This window comes from Diachasmimorpha longicaudata, chromosome 18, assembly GCF_034640455.1.
Source record: "Diachasmimorpha longicaudata isolate KC_UGA_2023 chromosome 18, iyDiaLong2, whole genome shotgun sequence".
Taxonomy (NCBI): Eukaryota; Metazoa; Arthropoda; class Insecta; order Hymenoptera; family Braconidae; genus Diachasmimorpha; species Diachasmimorpha longicaudata.
In genome coordinates this window covers 2,551,165-2,570,327 of record NC_087242.1, presented here as the reverse complement: position 1 = coordinate 2,570,327, position 19,163 = coordinate 2,551,165, and the positions used below count along the sequence as shown (strand labels likewise).

The window sequence follows — 19,163 nt, the reverse complement described above, 5'->3', positions numbered from 1 at the left end:
TCCTCCCCCCAAAATTCTGCTGTAAAAATAATTGAAAAATAATTTTTGAAGAACCGCGAGTTCACACAAATCACGCAAATTTATCATTCAATTAAGCTAGATTTTTAATTTTGCTTATTAATCGCAAATGAACACCTAATGGCCAATTATTTTAAAAATACATAATCCGCTGAGGTTTTTCCCATTAAATTTGAAGAATTAAAAATCTCAATATCGATTACACGAGTCTTAACTCACGCAAATATTCAACGAAAAAGAAAGACTTTTTGCGTTTTTCCCATTTTTTTTCTTTTTAAATTTTCTTTTATTTCTATTCTCGTAGACATTGTAGGGTTATCAAACTAACGAAAGTCCATAGTCGCATTAAATAATTCATTAAAGCAAAAATAATTGAGCCCAATCTAATAATTTTCAATCGAAAAATCACTCTCATAATTATTCAACCCTTAAATTTGGCATCTCAACTATTACGAAGTAATAAATTAAACGATTGGACGAAGAACCTCCTGAAGGCTTCCTCAAGCCCTCCCCCCCCCCCTCCTCCTCGCCCCTTCCCCATAAATTCGTTCCCTTCGATTTTTGTTATTAATTTTTAAAAAGTCGCTATCGATTTAAATCCATCACTAACAATTACAAAATTGTTGACCAAATCTAAATTTACTTTCTGCCAAAAAACAATAATAGTATTGATAAAATAGTTCCGTAATGTTCATGAGTTGAAACAAAAAAAAATTTTTTTTAAATCAAATATTCGAAAATATTTTTTTTCTGAGGAAAAAAAGGGAAAATTAAGATTTAAATGTTGAAGGGGCGGGGGAAGGGGGGAGGCAGGGTAATTGAGGAAGCAAAAATCACCCCTTAAACTAGTGAATACTAAAAAGATTTTTCATCTAACGTAATTGTGAGATCTCAGTAAATTATCACTAAAAAATTAATGCGACCGTTGGAATAGCCAAAAAAAAAATAAAATGTGGACTTCTAAAATTCTAGAAGAATTGGGTGTGATCGTGAGCCTTACTCAAGCAGAGAGACTAATGTCCGATAAATAATTAAAAAAAGCCACAGAAAAAAAAATCGTAAACTCGTCCCAAAAAACGAAAAATAAAACAAAAAACTAAATTCGAGGATTTGAATGGAGACGGGGGTGTCTCGTTGACGATTAAATAATCTCCGTGCGATGATTTTTTATGGAAAATAATTTGAGTTTGACTCATATCTCTGTGATTGTGAATTCCGAAGATGTTGATATGCGTTTAAACATCTTAACAAATGTCTGAACGCAATTAATTCCCCGAAAATTTCTAATAATTTTAGTTTTGACTATTTTTCCTCAAAGATTTCCATAAAAAACTTACACCCAGACTGCAGATTATTTAAAACACTCCAACTATTCATTAATTAAATAGAACATGGGGCAAAACGGAACGATATACAAAAATTCTAATTTGAGATGGAATCAGGAACTTCACTTTACACTTCAGCGTTCGTTATCGCGTAACCTGATGAAAATAGCAGAATTTTCCAGAGAACCTTTTTTCTAGTTCACTTCAAGTTCTAAAAAAAAGGTTATTATAAAAATTTCGCTATTCCCATCAGATCGCATGATATTCGCAAGAACCTCCTCAACAATTACCCTCTCCCCTCCCTAAATTATCAAACTCAAACACAAGAAAAAAAATCCTCAATTCCACTTCTATTTGTTTCTCTCTCGTTCCATTTTGCCCTCCCCTATAATCCTCCAATAATCATCAATATCACCCCCCCCCCTCCCCCCAAAACCCCCCTAATCAACCCCCGTAACTTGCAAGAGAAGAATATAAAGAGCAAGGCTCGCCCTAGGCATGTCTACGCAGTCCTCCACTCATCTCCTCTTTTTCTTCTTCGATCTACAATTTTTCTTAGAAACAGTCGACCAAGACGGTGACGCTGTCAACTGATTTTTATCATTGACATCTTTAACACCACTATCCTCCTCAGTATCCATAGGCACAACATTAGCATTGAGATCATCGGGTGAGCTAGAGATTTCCGGTTGATTATCCTGATCGGAATCACTCTGTTTCATTCCCTTATCCTCACTGCACACCTCACCCCCCTTCCCCCCCTCATCACCCACCCCCTGTTCCCCCTCACCACCCCCAGAGCCACCAGTTTCTGATCCTGAGCCAGAGTTGATATCATTGACCGAGTTAACAGTCTTCTTTCCCCTCTTCTTGATACTCTTATCCCCCTGTCCAGTGTCATCACACCTCTCTCTGTTGACCTTTTCCTCATCCACCTGCACCACATCCCTCTGCTCCTCGATTCTCGGCTTGTGAAGGTTCTCCCAATTGTTCTCAGTGACATCTGCCTTGGAAGATGCTTCACCATCAGCAGAAGGTACCTTCTTCCTCCTGGACTTCTTCATTCTCATCGACATGTCACCAAAACCGTCTAAAATCTTGCATTCTGGTGGTGGTGGTCCAGCAATCTCCATATCAGCTTTCTGCATAGCATCGATATCAATGATCTCAATGACATTAGAGACTTTTGGAATTTGTCCTGCCTTTGGTGTTCTGACTCGTGTCTTCTTGGGAAGACTCTGCGACGAATTCTGATCAGTTTTTGGCTCATTACACCTGTCAACATCCTCGGTGAGATCCTTGTCTGGGCTCTTACTCTTATTCCAGACACTGGGTGTCTCCAGAGAGTTCACAATGACTGTCACTTCGGCCTCTGCTGGATCAGAATCAATGACAACAACGTCCTTTCGTTTTCTCGAGCCACGATATCTCATCGGTGGTGGTTTGTCAAGTGGCTCTGGGGATTTACTATCGACTGGTGGTGATGATGGACAGAGTGTTGGTGATTGTGGTACATCCACCGGTATCTCTGCACTCGAAACATGCTCCAAATCATCATCAGACAGAACTCCTTTTCTACCAAAGTCATCGCGCTCCATCGCAAATGACTTGGCACGCTCCAATAATTCTGTTATCTCCGACGCCTGTATATGTTCAATATCATCATCAGAAATAGTGCTCTTGCTACCCTTTCTGTGTCTCACCGGTGATATATCGTAATCCTGAATATTATCGAGTTTCTCAAACCGCTCGAGCTTCGTATCCACAAATTCAACAACAATTTCCGAACTTATGTGCTCGATATCATCATCAGAAACATGATAAGTCTCCTTGTTGAAGATATTGGGCTCGATAATGTGATAATCCATGCAGTTGAAGTCATCCAGAACAGGCATCTCCAGTGGTAGATTAATCTTACCCAAACTTGATACAGAAGCATCCATTGGTTCAGTCCCAGGTGGATAATCCTCATCAGTGAGTGCTTCAAGGGCCTTGAGTTCAATAAAATTATCAATCGTCTGATCACTTCTCTCAACAATCATATCTTCAGTATCCCCAACTGTCTCCACAACCTTCTCCATCACTGGTTCATGTTCAGTATCAACAACTGACTCCACAACTTTCACATCCATCTTCTTAATCACCGTTGTATCCTCAATAATGACACTGTCCTCGTGCTCCTGCAGACGATACTTTGGCACAACTGAATTTTTCTTCTTATTTCTCTTACCGACTGTTAAACCCAATCTCATATTAATCTTCTCTGGCTCAGGCTCATCACAATATTTATCAAACTCTGTTGTTTTATTCTCCATAAGTACAATACTATCGTCATCATAATTAACAACGTATTTAGCAGCAGCAATACTTCGTTCATGTACATCATCCTCACGTTTTGATGATTTTTTAATCCATGAATTTTCACGTGCCAGTGTCATTGGACTCCTTGGTATCTCACCTTGCTCAACACAGAGGCTCAAACTTGTTGGTACATCTCTGAATGAATCCCTATGATAATCAATGATACAGCTGTCTGATGTCATTGATGCTGCCTCAACGCACAATTGTTTGTGCTCTTTGACATCACGTATTTCATCATCAGGTACATTATCAATTGCTGGTTCACTTGCTGATCTCATTTCAGCGCATATTTCCGTTAAATTACGAAGTGGATTGACATCTGTATCGATATCGTTAAGGGATGCTGGTCCCTCTTCGGCGCAAACACTTCTTGGGCCCTCAGCTATTGTATCGTCATCAAATTCCTGTGATGAGGACGCATCATCTTCATCCGCCATAACTGTTATCACTGTACCAAGGGGGTTGACCACCTTTGTCACTGGCTGTCCCACCCTCTCAACTACCAATCGCCTCCCTAGTAACAGAAAAAGCCGTTGGCAGGTATCAATAACGAGATTTTTCAATGACCCGAAGGGCTTGGGGGGGTGGGGGGGTGGGGGGGGGGGAAGGTGAATAGGTGCTATATCCTGATGACATTCGTCCGAAATCGTTAATTATCGGAAATTTTCCGGCCTCGTTGGATTTTGTGGAAATTTTTCTGTTGTAACTTGAGAGAAAGTCTAGAAAAATTGAAGATATATTTCACCAAAATTCATCGATTATTGTTAACATTCCAGGGGAAATCCAGATGAATGCCATCATTAACATTATATGTGAATACTTAAGGCTCTTTCAAGGTCATTAATTTTCATATGGGAGAGATACCCGGGGTTCAAAGTGCAGTGATAATTATAAATTTTTTTGATAATGTTTAGAGACAGAACATGACAATCACACAGAGTTTTCCTGAGGTATTGAGCACTCAATGGCTTTAACGTGCAGTAATTATTGGTTTCAATAGTTTTGACACGAGACTGGAGAGCAATCTAACGTTATAATTTATTCCACTAATCGAATTTAGTTCAATCGAATGTGTTTGAAAGCAAAAAAATGCGAGCTGAGTCAATATCGATTAACTTTTCGACCATTTTTCAACTGAATTAACAATTCAGTTTCTGGTGAATATCATAAAATCTAATGAAAATATGAGAATTTTTCATAACAACTTTTTTTAGATTCTTAAATAATCTACAAAAAATGTTCTTATAAAAAATCGATTATCTCCGTTAGATTAAAAAATATAAATAAATAACTAAAAACAGTGGAAAAGTTTGCTCAGAACATTTGAACCACGAGGCCACTGCATATATTATTTACAATGTTAGTACGATAATTAGGGATTTAATTGTTGGCTGAGCAAGGAATGACGTTATTACTGATAATTCATGATGATGTACACCCTGGGCATTTGGGTATTTGTTAATTAAATCGTTACGAATGTCAATTCTGGGGATTATTATGTAACGGCGATACCTGCCTCTGGCCAGTTCTGTATTCTTGCAAACTTAGAACACTAGGTACCGGTCCTCTACCACGTGCATTAAGCATTAAATGTGCACGTCATATCGTTGAATCGTGTGAAATTAATTCACTCGTATTTGTCTTGTTTATGTTTTTTATCGACATGCGCCAAGCGATAATTACTCGGCAAATGGCAAATTGTCAGTTTTTTTTTTCAAATTATTTATGAATTTCATTCTGTTATTTTTTAATCACCGGGTCCATTATGGTTTAATCACTGAGTCCATTATTTTTTTAATGTGATCTAAATTGATTTTATCTAGAATCTTTGTTTATTAATTTTAATTCAATTTTAAAAAATATATCTCAGGACTCAGAGGATAAATTAAAAATTTTCTTGGAAACTTTTTAAATGTCATTATCAGGGAGATTTATGAAAAAAAAAAATTGATGAGAAAATATCAGTAATTTAATCCACACGACAATAATTTTAACGACTGCACTTGTGCAGTAGAAAAATTGTGATCACATTCGAAAAATAAAATGGACTCGGGTGTTAATTTTTTCATTTTCCATAAATTACAATTTAAATAAATTGAATACACTCCAATCATCAAATAAACTCAGCAAAAAATATTAACGAATAATAATAATAATTACAGGTAGTCAATTTAATTAAAAAAATGCGATAAAATGACTTAGAAATTCACCAGAATATTCTTCAAAATATTTTCACACGTGCAATTTGCCAGAGTAACAGGATAAATGCACAACGACAGAATAAACATTATCCAGATATAAAATACTCAATGAAAAATCAGAATAAGTATTTAATTAGCATATTTGTATTTTAATTGATATTTCGTGAACGCAAATACGATAATTTTAATTGAATCTTCATGTGGATATTACGTACCGGGAACACGATTTGTCAGAGGTGGTGGTTCAATCATAGCTTCGGCGAGGTCCTCACGGAGCTGATTCTCACCATTACCCATGTCCATGGTTTCGTTCTCCAGGGGATCACCATAGGCTTCCACAAACCTTGGGGATTGCTCGTAACTACCTGGAAATTAAAAAAAAAAAGTGAGACATCGTTAAATAAATTCCAAAAAAATATTCAACTTACTTCCGGATCCATCAATAACAACTGGCACCAAAGGCCTAGGAGCTGCATGAGGCATGTTAACAGGATTTGACCTCGCAGGTCGTGATCCTCCAGTGACACCGATCTCCACAGCCTCAGATTCCACCAAATTCACACTGAAAATGAAATAAAATCAGTGATCGAGATGTTGTCCTTAAATTTGTCCTCAGGTTCTTTCCAACCCTCAGAGACATAATAAATCTAATAAATAATATAATAAATATAATAAATTATAATAAATTTTTCTCAGTAAATAAAATATAAATCAACGTCACGTACCCACTGGGAGCGTTGTAAGTCTTGAATACGAATTGTGGCCCCATCCAGAGTCTCCTGTGTGGTCCAGCGTGAGTGACAATCTCCACTTGGCTCAACCAACGATCCTCAGCCGTGTCCATCTGCCTCGTTCTCTTGGGTGAGCCCGAGTAGGACAGGAGATGACTCGATGATGGTAATGGGGGAATAATCTCCAAGGAGTTTGGTATTCTGAGCAATGGCCACTGACCCTTGGCCTCCACCTCCAGCTCTATCATCGTATCATCGCAGACCTTCTCCTTGGGGATTCCTGTGCGATAAAAAAAATGAAAAATTCTGTAACTAAGAAAATATAAACAAATGCTTGAAATTTTTCTAAATCCATTCATTGAATTTCCCAAATTACTTTTTAACGTTTGTCTACAACAAATAAGCGAAGATTAATTAATTTATATGAATTTATATTCATTAAAACAACAATATATATTTAATTAAATTGAATGATTCAAATAAATTCTGTTTGGGTATTTTACATGAAATAATATCGTTTCACGTAAAATTGTTAATAATAAAATTAAAATAATCAATTACCTGCTGCTGGTTTTGGTTCTAAGTCGTACTGAATCATATTACCATGACATGCCATTATAAACAATGAATCAACAGCTCGTTTTGACACTTTACTTGTTGAGTCACGTTGAGAGTATATCCAGGCTCGTGGTGGTGCAAAACAAGCACAGATTTTCAATGGTAATGTACCATTGTCGTCCGAATGCAGGCGCTGTCTCTGCTGAGGTCGACTAAACAGAAAAAAAAAATTCGTGAGAATCATCTTCGAGACACTAAGCTGACAGACATGAAGACAATTTGTATTTCAAAATTGCATTCACTCCCATTTTTCTTCGTAGAAAAAAAAACATTTATTTTTGGAACATTTTGCTCGCGATCCCTAGATTACCGACGATCGGTAATGAAAAAAAAATTAGAACTCTCGGTGATAGGCCCTGGACATTCCCATGGAACCTACGCACCGCCATTTTGATCTCGAATGACCAAACACTCAAAACATCTCCCCAACGTTCTAAAAAAATTCTTCAAAAAATCTTCACTCACCCCAACTGTATCTGATTGTTACTGTGATTGAGTGTCGATGGTTGACGTATCTGAGCAAGTGGATGTAAAATAGTCGGATGTGGATACGGAGGAAGTCTCGGATTAGAATAAGGATATCCAGAAACTGGAATTTCCGTATGTGAAACTGGTGAATGTGATCTAGTTCCATCATCAGTCAATCCAGCACTCCTATGAAATCTGGACAATCTGTTGACAACATGTGGTGTTGAATGAGTTCTCATACCAACAGCACCACCATAAGGTGCTACTGGAAAAACATGAGTTGTTCCCCTGACAGTTGAAACAGCTGCCCATCTGGTATCACTGGAGAATACCATATCCTGTACTTTGGCAGTTGTATCACCTCTGTGAAGAACATAAAGATGATGAACAGCAGCTAGAGTTGGCCCACCAGGATGTGGTTGTATACGAAAAACGTGGAAATCATGTCCCCTGCGATCAGCTGTCATGAGAATAGCACCAGTATCATCAAATGTCATGGCAACAATGGCGTCACTGTGTGCTGTAAAATGAGCGACAACAGTCTCGATCGTTGGATCATCAAATTCCTTCTCCTCTTTGGCTGCTTGAAGATCTAGAATTGTCACGACACCTGGCTGGGTTACATCGACAGCAGCATTGTTAACAGGAATTGGTGGTGCTGTTGATCCAGTTAAGCTTGACGCCACTGTTTCACCCAGACCTCGGAGGCCCTTTCCCAGGGATTTTGCTGCGTACAAGACAGCTGCTGTGTAACTCTGGACACCCTCACCTTCACTACCACCACTGCTACGACGAGCAGGCAATAATTTTTTTTCACTGTATGCCAGCCATCTCGTTCCCAGTGCCACAGGATTAGGATTGGGTCCAGGGCTCAGGTAGCACGTGGTGACGGTGAGAACATCGTCAAATGTTCGAGCATCAAAGACAGCGATTTTCTCCGAAAATGTAACGACCACCGATCTCTTGTTCGCCAGGACATCGCAGACAGGATTCTTGAATTTGATGCTCTTGGTCTGTTCCCCAGTCTTCAGCGATATAAAACTAACACTGCAGAATTGGGGTCCTGGCCCAGCAGAATCACAAATGGCAACAATCGGCCGTTTCTTCACATACGGATCAGGATGATCGTCGTCCGTCAGAGGATCGGGGAGAATTCTAAGGGTGCGAACGACCCCCTGCCTCCAGGACAATGCCTCAGTCGCTTCACCAGATGCTGATATTATCCAGACCTGAACCCCTGTTGCATACCCTAATACGAGAAGCAATGGGGGTGTGCTAGATCCCTCGATGTAATCAGGAAAGAGGGATGGATCGTTAACGTCGCCATATTCGAATCTCGCCCAGGTAATGGTCTCCTTGGCCTCCGAATTTGGAACACTGGTGTAGGCTTGGGGCACAATGTCGTTGATGATACCAGCTACACTATCGATTATCGATCTGTCACTTATTGGCTGGGGCGATATCACTTGGGCACCCTTGTGCAGCCCCCTTCTAGGCGAGTCTGCCGACATTTTTTTAGCATCGGCTCTTCCTCTGGAAGAAATAGTGATGATCATTAGTTAATGACAGACTGAGCATTGGAAATTCGGGAATGAGGGGAGCTGAATTCAGAAATTATCGAGCTTTGAGGTTCGAGAATTAATTGATTCCGTCGATTTAGTCACCAGAGGTTGTCGATAGTGATTCGATTGATTGATTACCCATCAAGGACTCTTGCTACTGTCTTCTGATGGGAAATGTTCGAGTTATTTCCTGAGGATGAGGGATGAAGTAGGACAATTGGAAACTGATTTTCAACTGTCAAATCAGAACAGGTCTGCACACATCTGATTGACAGTTAACTGCACTCACACTTCCGTTCCTCCTTGGTGTTGTCAACACCCAAATCAGCCTCCAACAATCATCAAAACATCCGCCCCCACAAACATCTCCACCAATCCCCCCAAAAACACCAATTTCCATTCAAATTTCCCGCCCACACCAGTCGCCATTATCACTCCCACAACGGCCCAATGAACTTCATTTGCAAACCGACCCAAGCGCTTGGGTTTCAGGCGACAAAAAAATGAACCTCCTCGTCACGACGCAGTAACCTCATCACATTTGACAGCTTCCCCTCGACCCTCACACCTTCCCCCCTCCCCCCAAACCCAATCACTTCCCGGAAAAGTCACCCCCCACCTGTACCCCACCAACAACTCCAATCACCGAACAATCCAAAAATACTTAAAATCGCGGAACGTCACGTTGTGCAGAATATACCCCTCAATTACGTAAAAGTCACCGCGAGGAAAACAAAGACCACACACACATGTACACACACGTAGATCATTCCCTTCCCACATTCATTACTTCGTCCTCCCCTCACACGTGAACCGCCATCTTTCCACTCCCCCCTCCCTCCTTCATAAATCGTCGAAATGCAGCCAATTAATGATGTCTGCCCTTCCAAGACTTATCAGCCGTTGAAAACGTCTGTGAACCCACCAAAAAAAAGGGCTCAACCGTCGGAAAATGCGTTATCACTTATCAATCAATGGAGACCCCCCTCATCCCAAGGAATATCACATATCCCAGGTACAGCTGTTCACTCACACATAAATAAACCCCCCCGTTCCCCTCCCACCATCAGACGCATTGAATCCATATTACGAATGCAAAACAAACATTGAGTGGAGGGGCCAACTCGACTGATCTTAATTAACAAAGAAAAAAACAAACAAAAGTGAAGGAGCAAAAGTATCGAAGACTGTGGGGAACAAAAAAATGGCATTTTCCTCGGCTGATGGGTCAGGATAATGTGCTACGATCAAAGATCAATGGACAGGGCGTAATTACGCAGTTAGAGGTGCGTAGGAGAGGCTTCCGAGGGGGGAAGAAGAGGGGGGGAGGGGTAAAACGGAATAGAAGCGTAACTCCGCGACAACAAAGGAACAGGGAGAAACGTCAATTCGCAGTGAAATGTGATGGCGATTTTTGGAGACAATTTTTTTTTTTGGCCATTTGGGGAGGATTTATCCAGGTTATTGTTGATGATGGTGATACTCACGTCTCAGGTTTGTTGAATCGTCATTGTTGGTGATGATTGTTGAACAATTTGACCACCAACTCGCACACAATAGCTTTCTAGAATCGCGGCCTTCTACTGCGTCATAGTGCGACCGACTGACAGGCCAGGGGCTTGTGTTGTTGAGTTGTTGGAGGAGGGTAAGGGGGGACTGCTTGGCGATGTTGGTGTCAGTGAGGTTGGGACGAGAGATCAGTAATCGATCGAGTTTGGGGGTGGGTGGGGAGGTGTTGGGGGAATGAGGGCTTTTTGGGGAGGTTTTTGGAGGTTTTTTTGATGCCTCAGGGGGGACATCGAGGGGTATTGGGGGTTGGGGGGCTTCTGGGGGGTAAAAAGGATAATCAGCTGATTGGGGGGGTCGAGGGGAAGGCAGGAGGGCCAATGGAAGTGGAGCTGCGGTGTTGCCAGTCTTGTGGAGGAGAGATATTGCAGCGAAATCCGATCGCTGGAGGGTAATTGTGGACTGGAGCCTCTTCTTCGGAGGTGAAGCTGATGGCGAGTGATTGGGATGGGGATTCAGGGGGTTTGGGGGGTTTGGAGACTTTGGGGTGGGTGGAGATGATGGAGTGGGAGGTTGAGCACCACTGGGATGGCCACGGCCGGCTGTTGGTAAAGATGTCCTCGTAGAACTGGAGGAGAGTTACCGACAGAGTTGACTATTCAGGTTTTTTCAGGGTTCAATGATTTTTGGAACAATCTTCTTCAGACCTGGATCACAGACCTGGACCTGGCAAGACATTAACGTCTGGTTAGGAAGAGTAATTCGAGTAATTTTGGCACAAAAGTATGTTGACATTTTCTGCTCTGATGGTAACCAGTGTCTATTCAACATTTTCATATAAAAAATATCACGTGGGACTGTTTCGTTGCCCTCTTCAGGAACGTAGTTCAGCTAGAATAGAAGTGAGAAGGTCTGAGGGCAGTTGTCTTCCACAAGACCGAGACAAAATTTACCTCAGAAATAATATCCACAGGAACATGGTACATCCGACGATAAACAGCTGTTTTGTCCAGTCGTTCCTTGTGATGGAAACCTCAACGTGAGTTTTTATAATAAATTATTTATTTATTGACCTCTTTGGGGAAGGTTAATCATCAGGACAATCGTTTATTGCTTCCAGTTGTCTTGAAATATGAATAATTGACGGGAATTGACGCCGATGACTCTGTCGAATTCCTAGAAACAAGAGAAACATTAGTCAATTGAAAAAAATAAAATGTCACAAACATGGTATCCAAGCACTCACTACCGAGGACTATTGATATTGACTTTTGACGTTGGCTTAAGTAGTTACGGCTGATCATTAAAAATAATAATAATGCGATGGCTGATAATACTGTAGCGGTGGTGGATACCGAGACGGAGTTACTTCTGGATAATAATTTGTGGAGTGAAGGGAAAAAATGGAAATTTGATGATTTTGGAGGTGGAATGAGTGAGACGTGTGATAGACACAGCGTTGCTGGTGATGCTGGACATGAGTATGAGATACAGGCTGATGATGGGGTGGAAAATAGGAATGGTAATCATTCTTATCACTGCAAAAAACCTGTTACTGTGCCCCTGTGCCTTCTGGGTGATGTACAGCTGAGATTTTTGTGCCCCGATGATCTGGAGGAGGTCAGGGCACTCTGCCAGGATTGGTTTCCTATAGGTATTATTGATGTTATTTAATAAACATTTGTTGATATCTCATGATCAAATGATGCGATTTGGACGATTCTCGTGTCATTTTGAAGAGTTAAAAAGTGGCTTTAAAATGAAGGAAACAAAAATGAGTTTCACTCTACAGATTTTTAGTTATTGTTTATTATCTACCGACAATTACTTGACATTTTTATTCTCCTGCAAAGCTTCGCTTGGATGTTTTATTAATTCATTTATTTATTTATCTATTTAATGGGTGACAGGAGTCAACGCAAGGTGAGGTAAAATTAACCTGGTCAAGTCATCGATATCTGGCTGTCACGTGATTCGATTTACATGAGTCATGGCTTATATTCAAGTTAAAGAACATGTCTTCAACAGGACAAAAAATCGAAATTTTTTACTCTACGGATTTTTCGTTATTGATGATAACGCAGAGTTCATCCTGTTATTCCGTCGACATATTTGATTCATTCCCAAAGAACGTGGACAGATCTCAACAAATTTTTGTAGAATCATCCTCAAGAATTTCTGAATCAATCAACTTTGACATGTTTTTTTCCATCTCAGATTATCCCTACGCCTGGTACGAAGCCATAACAAGCTCATCTCGTTTCTACGCCCTGGCTGCTGTCTTTGGTGGTGTGATAATCGGACTAATTGTTGCCGAGATAAAGCCACATGCAGCACTCAACAAAGAGGACCAAGGAATACTCTGTTCAAGTTTAGGAAAGGACTCCCTCGTTGGGTATATTCTCAGTCTCGGTGTTCGTCGTGCCTATCGTAGAAATGGAATAGCCTCACTGTTGCTTGAACAACTGTTGGCACATGTTACAGCACCAGAGAGATTATCAGTGAAGGCTGTTTTTCTTCATGTACTGTCCAGCAATGCTCCAGCAATACTCTTCTACCAAAGATGCCATTTTCGATTGCACAGTTTTTTACCATACTATTACTCAATTCGTGGGAAATGTAAGGACGGTTTTATGTATGTTCTTTATGTTAATGGTGGACATGCGCCCTGGAGTGTTTGGGATTGGATGAGACATATGGCTGGGGCTGTTTCAAGCCTTGGGCCATGCAGAGTACCCCAGTGGATCTGGCAACGACTGCTCTGGGCTGCCACTTTACTCTCTTACCACAGATGATATTTTACACATCTCGTTCATTTGTCATTTTCACTTATTTATCTGTGACAACTTCCATACATTTTTATTTTGGCGAGGGGGAGAGGGGGGGGATGCTCTGATGATTCATCATCGAGAGATAACGACATTGATTCCTAGTGTGACACGAAATTTTTTTTTAATCTTCTGAGGATAGCACACGGTTGTTGATATTCACACTTTGTGACAGGATTCGTTCAATGACTTTTAATACTTTATTACGAATAGACAATTGGATATTATGTTGATGTATATATTTAGTAGATAATTATTGTTTTTAATAAAATATAAAGTTTAGTCACGTTGTAAATTTGAGTTTATTTATTGGAGGATCGTTGGGGTGGCAAACATAACCTCTAAATAAAAATAATGGACAATAATATTGGGAAGTTTTTTGGTTAAGTAACCATGGTTACTCGCGGGTTGTTACCCCCCACCCCGAATTCATGCACATTGATGAGGAATCTTAACCTCCAAATTAATTACGATGGTTGATTGTGGTTGATGTAACTGAAAAACTGAGTTTGGATTTTTTTTTGGGAGACTTTTATGGTAAATGAAGTTGAGTGATCTCTTCCTCGGCGTCTATCACTCCTGGGGACGACGACTATTTCCATAAATGTGAAACAGGAGTCACCCTGTCTTTGTCATTAGGGGGAGACGTTGAGGTTGAGAACCAGTAATGCGAAAATGGCGACGGGGAAGAGTCACCTCGAAGGCCGGTCCTCCACTTGTCTCCGAAAATATCGTATATTTGTTATTTTTGTTGGAACAATACTCTGTGTACAAGTGTATCTAGCATACTCATTCCTGAGACTGGAGAATCAGACCGGAGAGTCATCGCCAGGATCCTCCAGAGAGGTACGAATTTCTGTTTATCGAGTCCTAACCTCAAATGTGTGGGACAAGCCCAGGATTCTCTCAAAAGATTCGATAAAATTTGTTAACAATTCTATTCAAAAATTACACAATTCAGTAAAAAAAATACGTTTTTCCTGTAGAAGTTTTGTTATCATAAATTCTCCCCTCTTCCCCTTTTTTTTGATTTTTTTTAAATCAAAATCAACGAAAAAAACTCGATCACTTCAAGAAAAACTAATTTTATGTCAAAAAAAAAATCGACAGAGGTTTTTTTAATGAGATTTCTATGGGATAAATATTTATTTCATTTAAGCATTTCTCTGGATTAATCAGAAAAAATCCAAGGGCTTTTCAAAAGAATTTTCTAAACACAAAATTTCAATTCAGATCGACACAGGAAAATCAGAAAAAAATGAGGGACTACCAAAGGGCTCACGCCAGCTCAAACTGCCACCGGACAAGACCATCAACACGATTAAAACGTCCTCAATCCATTCTAACCGTACAATTGTAAAATTGGATCGTGAATCGTTGAATTTCACGCCAATTTGTGATGTCAATGGACGAGAGGCAATCAGTGCCATCAGTAGGGCGCACTCACAATTATGCAAAGAGACAATTGTCAACGTCACTTGCATGAGTCAAATGGGACTGCTTTACCCAGAACGACTGCACTCATTCTGTCCCCACTCAAGAGGTTTCAGTGACCTGCCAGTCAACCTGGGCTGCTTCAAGGACGACAAAACCCAACGACTTCTCTCCGGATACTACTCTATTCTAAAGGGAGTCAATTCTGCTCAGCAATGTGCATTCCTGTGCCTCCAGTCAGGGTATCCATACGCTGGTACCGAATACTCGGTAGAATGTTTTTGTGGAATTGAGGAGCCGCCCCAAACAAAGAGATTACCAGACTCCAGTTGCAACATGAAGTGCCCAGGGGACCTTAAACAATCCTGCGGTGGATATCTGACGATGAACGTCTTCAAAACTGGAATCAAGAAGTTCAAAGCTCAAGAGGCACGAAACAGTAGTTTGAAGACTGGTCAGGAGAAGCCGATAAGAATAGCTTTTCTGTTGACAGTTAATGGACGAGCCAGTAGACAAGTTAAAAGACTGATTAATATTCTTTATGATCCTTCACATTTTTACTACATCCACGTTGATGCGGTGAGTTAAAAGCTGATTTTCGTGGTTCGGACGGTGTTTGGGTATTGATAAAATACTCCAGGGAGTGAGGGACTGCCAGGGGGGATCACATGATCAAATTGACTCTTCTAGTGATGACAAAATATTTTTTTTATTTTTATGAAACCAATAAACAATAAAATCCAGACATTCAGTTCACTAGTGAAGTGGTAAAACAAGATAAGTCACCTCTGATTGGTGACATTTTTGATGAATTTCTTCAAATCAATTGAATCAAGTGATCCCTTTTCAAGGACTTCCCTTAAAGTAGGGGTGGACCTGCCTGAAATTAGTGGAAAACTCTCTGAGTTTCACGTAAATCTTCTCCGTGAATATCTAACAAACAAATGAAAAGTCTCCGAAAATTTATAAATTCTTTATCGACAATTACAGAGGCAAGACTACATGTACCGAGAGATGTTGGAGGTCGAGAAAAAATGTGCCCGAAGGAACATAAAAGTAGCAAAAGGTGGTTTACGTCACGCAAGCATCTGGGGTGGTGCTAGTCTCCTAACGACCCTCCTCACATCAGCCCGACAAATGCTCCAGTACTCCAAGGACTGGGACTTCCTCGTGAATCTCTCCGAGTCGGATTTTCCAGTTAAGACTAATGCCCAGTTAACGGACTTTCTCACCCTCAACAGGGGCCTCAACTTCGTCAAATCTCACGGTCGTGAGGTGCAACGTTTCATAACAAAACAGGGGTTGGATAAGACATTTGTGGAGTGCGAGGCCAGAATGTGGCGTCTTGGTGATCGACAACTGCCGAAGGGGGTGCAGATAGATGGGGGAAGTGACTGGATGGCCCTCAGTCGTGAGTTCGTTCAGTACGTCACCGAGGAACAACCGGATTCACTCATCAGGGGTCTTCTCCAGGTCTTCAGGTAGACAAGAACTTTTTTATTGAACTCGATGGACTTTCGTTTTGAGGTTAAAAACATTTTTCATTTGAAGGAACTTCTCCAGTTCTCCATAAAGTTTCAGTAAATGAAGTCCATAGACTTTTTAAATTAGAAAAATCTCATTTAAAAATTTTATGGACTATTAAAAAAATATGAAAAATGATAGAATAATTTTCTACAGAAATGGAATGGAATTTTCTATTGATGGTTAGGTACACCCTCCTGCCAGCTGAATCGTTCTTCCACACAGCCCTGAGGAACTCCATCTTCTGCGATACATACGTTGACAACAATCTCCATGTGACCAACTGGAAGCGGAAATTGGGCTGTAAATGTCAATATAAAGCTGTTGTTGACTGGTGTGGCTGCAGTCCCAATGATTTCAAACTCGAGGACTTCAACAAAATCAGAAACACCGGTGAGAAGAATCTGTTCTTCGCCAGGAAATTCGAGCCAGTTATCGATCAGAGGATAATTGATAAGATTGAACAGTGGTTGTACCCCGAGAGATACAACAATTCCATTGGTAAGGGCTTCGACAGGTACTGGCAGAGTCTGTATCATCATGCTGATCTGACTCCACTCTTCGATGACACAGTCCTGACGATCTCCAACTCATTAACAAGACTGATTTACTCGAAATATGGGTTGGCATCGAGTCACGTTCGTCTGCTGGAAGTTAGTGCGTACTTCGTGGGGAATAAATTCCAGGGGATTTTGGTGCAGGCTGAGGTGGACATGAAGGCCTTCGAGTCATCAACGTTCCAGAATGATTTTCCAGAGAGACTGGAGGCCCTGGTGATACCTAGGCGTCAGTTCACTGCCAGTAAAACTTGGTCTGATAGAATTAGACATCTGGAAGTTAATACGGATTACGATCAGAAGGAGCAGACGTTCAGGAATTTGGTGGGTGGTATGGGACCCCTGTCAACTCCAGTACTGTCTTATGAGTTTGATGCAGCCCTGGTGACACCCAGGAACCTCAGCGTTCTGTGGATTGATCCCAGGGGGAATTTCGTGGACGTTAATCATCTGCAGCTGGAGGAGATGTCGTTGATTGGGTCGTTGAAGCCACAGCTTGAGGAGCCACTGGTCATTGGGGAGTGGCAGGTGGTGATGATTGCTGATACTGTGGTGGTCAGTCATCTCAAGTTCCTGGTTACTCCACTCGGGTACTGGAAAAATCGCAGGATTTCGGGGAAAAAGGCCAGGGAACTGCATAATGGACCTGATGGCAGACATCGAGAGCCACCTGATGTTGATGGGAAGTGGATGGCTCTTCTCCAGGAGGCCAGCATTAATTTTAGAAAGAATGGCGAACACAGTCATGATAATCACACGGAGAATCGTGTTGGTGCCGAATTGAATGCCTGGATTGATGAATTGACTTCGGATTTTTACAGAATTGAACGATTGTGCGTCAGTGATGAGTCGAGGAGTTCGGGGAGGAACAGTAAGAATTTTAAAAAATGCTCACTGAGTGATTGGAGCTCATTCAGTCCTGATCCCAAGGCTGATACTCATTATTTGTGTGGAGTCTAGACAATTGTGGATAAAACGTCATTTACTCGATATTAAGTAATTCAATACTCAGATGTGATTTGGGGAATATTTTTTTTATTTTGAGGGAGATGAAAAATCATTGTATTATAATCATTCGTTGAGATTATTGGGGTGAAGTGGTGGGGGTGGAGAATCATTTTGAAGGTTTGGGGATCATGAGTAGATTTTTTTTAGAAACGAGATCTTGAATTTATTGAATTTTGGGTTCTCACATGTGGAAACATCCACTTGTTCTGGAGAATGTTTTTTTTGGAGATTTTACAGGAAACTTAATCTCAATTAGACTGGTGCAATTCACTTCATTAATACATCACTGATGTTGCCATTCGAGGAACATTAACTAGCGCCTTTGTATAAAGACATCTTCGCATATTTTTATAACTGAATATTATTACGACTGTATATACTCTTTGTATCGAACAATATAACTAAGTGTATAAAATTTTTATATCGTGTATATTTTTTTTTGCACATAATTTTTTACATATTTACTCATTAGTTTAACGTATTTTCTCATATTATTATTCATTAGTATCTGTCGGTACAGCAGACATTTTATGCTCTTATCCTCCATCAAACTCGTCTCTTCCTAACTTATCGACGCTCCAAGATGGCGGTTGCTTCATTGTGAAAAAATACCGAATAATTCTTGATTTGCATTCCATAATTATCGTTTCAACAACGCCAGGAGCTCATAAAAATCATCGATCCAGGCCAGGAGCTGGTTTTATCGATCCAATAACTTTTTGTTACCTCCAAAAATAGCAATCACACATTTCAGTTTCAAAACCCAAGATCCTCCACCACTGCCAACACAAAGACCCACCGGATCCCTAACCTCTTTCACATATGTTGTGTTACGAGGGGGGGGGGGCTCCGTTCGTAGTTGTTGTTGTTCAACTGTGACGAGCCTTTTTACAATTAGTTTTTATTCTAACGCTAGTTTCCGAAATTTGCTTAAGCCTAAGTTACACCCCTAAGCTAAGGTAGAGAGCCAATCAGGTAATGATGCGAAGGTGGAGGGGGTGCAATGCCCTTAACTGATCCCC

The 19,163-nt window shown here is 40.7% G+C and overlaps 3 protein-coding genes across 4 annotated transcripts; 2 read left to right on the top strand and 1 right to left on the bottom strand.

The window, feature by feature from the left end:
• Positions 1-1,785: 1,785 nt before the first annotated feature.
• LOC135170827 (uncharacterized) lies at positions 1,786-10,958 on the bottom strand. The gene is made up of 7 exons (XM_064136898.1): positions 10,772-10,958; positions 7,720-9,255; positions 7,198-7,406; positions 6,631-6,916; positions 6,334-6,467; positions 6,121-6,270; positions 1,786-4,218 (listed from the first exon to the last, which is right to left on the bottom strand). Exons 2-7 carry the CDS (start codon positions 9,231-9,233, stop codon positions 1,862-1,864), a joined length of 4,650 nt encoding a protein of 1,549 aa, XP_063992968.1. The 5' UTR covers positions 9,234-9,255; positions 10,772-10,958; the 3' UTR covers positions 1,786-1,861.
• A 431-nt stretch (positions 10,959-11,389) lies between these two features.
• On the top strand, positions 11,390-13,913 carry LOC135170834 (N-alpha-acetyltransferase 60). Of its 2 annotated transcripts, XM_064136906.1 has the most exons (4): positions 11,390-11,573; positions 11,669-11,829; positions 11,911-12,444; positions 13,008-13,913. In XM_064136906.1, exons 3-4 carry the CDS (start codon positions 12,114-12,116, stop codon positions 13,583-13,585), a joined length of 909 nt encoding a protein of 302 aa, XP_063992976.1. In that variant the 5' UTR covers positions 11,390-11,573; positions 11,669-11,829; positions 11,911-12,113; the 3' UTR covers positions 13,586-13,913. The 2 variants fall into 2 exon arrangements, with proteins under 2 accessions (XP_063992976.1, XP_063992978.1); XM_064136908.1 differs by having other exon boundaries at positions 11,390-11,829.
• Positions 13,914-14,189: 276 nt separating this feature from the next.
• LOC135170829 (xylosyltransferase oxt) lies at positions 14,190-18,569 on the top strand. Its single transcript, XM_064136900.1, has 4 exons — positions 14,190-14,464; positions 14,852-15,631; positions 16,043-16,533; positions 16,764-18,569. Exons 1-4 carry the CDS (start codon positions 14,294-14,296, stop codon positions 18,091-18,093), a joined length of 2,772 nt encoding a protein of 923 aa, XP_063992970.1. The 5' UTR covers positions 14,190-14,293; the 3' UTR covers positions 18,094-18,569.
• The last annotated feature ends 594 nt before the right edge of the window (positions 18,570-19,163 follow it).

What these genes read in the sequence shown, in the direction of transcription:
- LOC135170827 (XM_064136898.1), bottom strand. Translation starts at nt 9,233, where the DNA reads ATGTCGGCAGACTCGCCTAGAAGGGGGCTGCACAAGGGTGCCCAAGTG. An exon ending in ACTTACAACGCTCCCAGTGG is followed by an intron (nt 6,468 to 6,630) that starts GTACGTGACGTT and finishes TTTCATTTTCAG; the next exon opens with TGTGAATTTGGTGGAATCTG. An exon ending in TCTGACAAATCGTGTTCCCG is followed by an intron (nt 4,219 to 6,120) that starts GTACGTAATATC and finishes TTCTGTTACTAG; the next exon opens with GGAGGCGATTGGTAGTTGAG.
- LOC135170829 (XM_064136900.1), top strand. Translation starts at nt 14,294, where the DNA reads ATGGCGACGGGGAAGAGTCACCTCGAAGGCCGGTCCTCCACTTGTCTC. An exon ending in CGCCAGGATCCTCCAGAGAG is followed by an intron (nt 14,465 to 14,851) that starts GTACGAATTTCT and finishes ATTTCAATTCAG; the next exon opens with ATCGACACAGGAAAATCAGA. An exon ending in GGTCTTCTCCAGGTCTTCAG is followed by an intron (nt 16,534 to 16,763) that starts GTAGACAAGAAC and finishes ATTGATGGTTAG; the next exon opens with GTACACCCTCCTGCCAGCTG.
- LOC135170834 (XM_064136906.1), top strand. Translation starts at nt 12,114, where the DNA reads ATGGCTGATAATACTGTAGCGGTGGTGGATACCGAGACGGAGTTACTT. An exon ending in CCAGGATTGGTTTCCTATAG is followed by an intron (nt 12,445 to 13,007) that starts GTATTATTGATG and finishes TTTCCATCTCAG; the next exon opens with ATTATCCCTACGCCTGGTAC.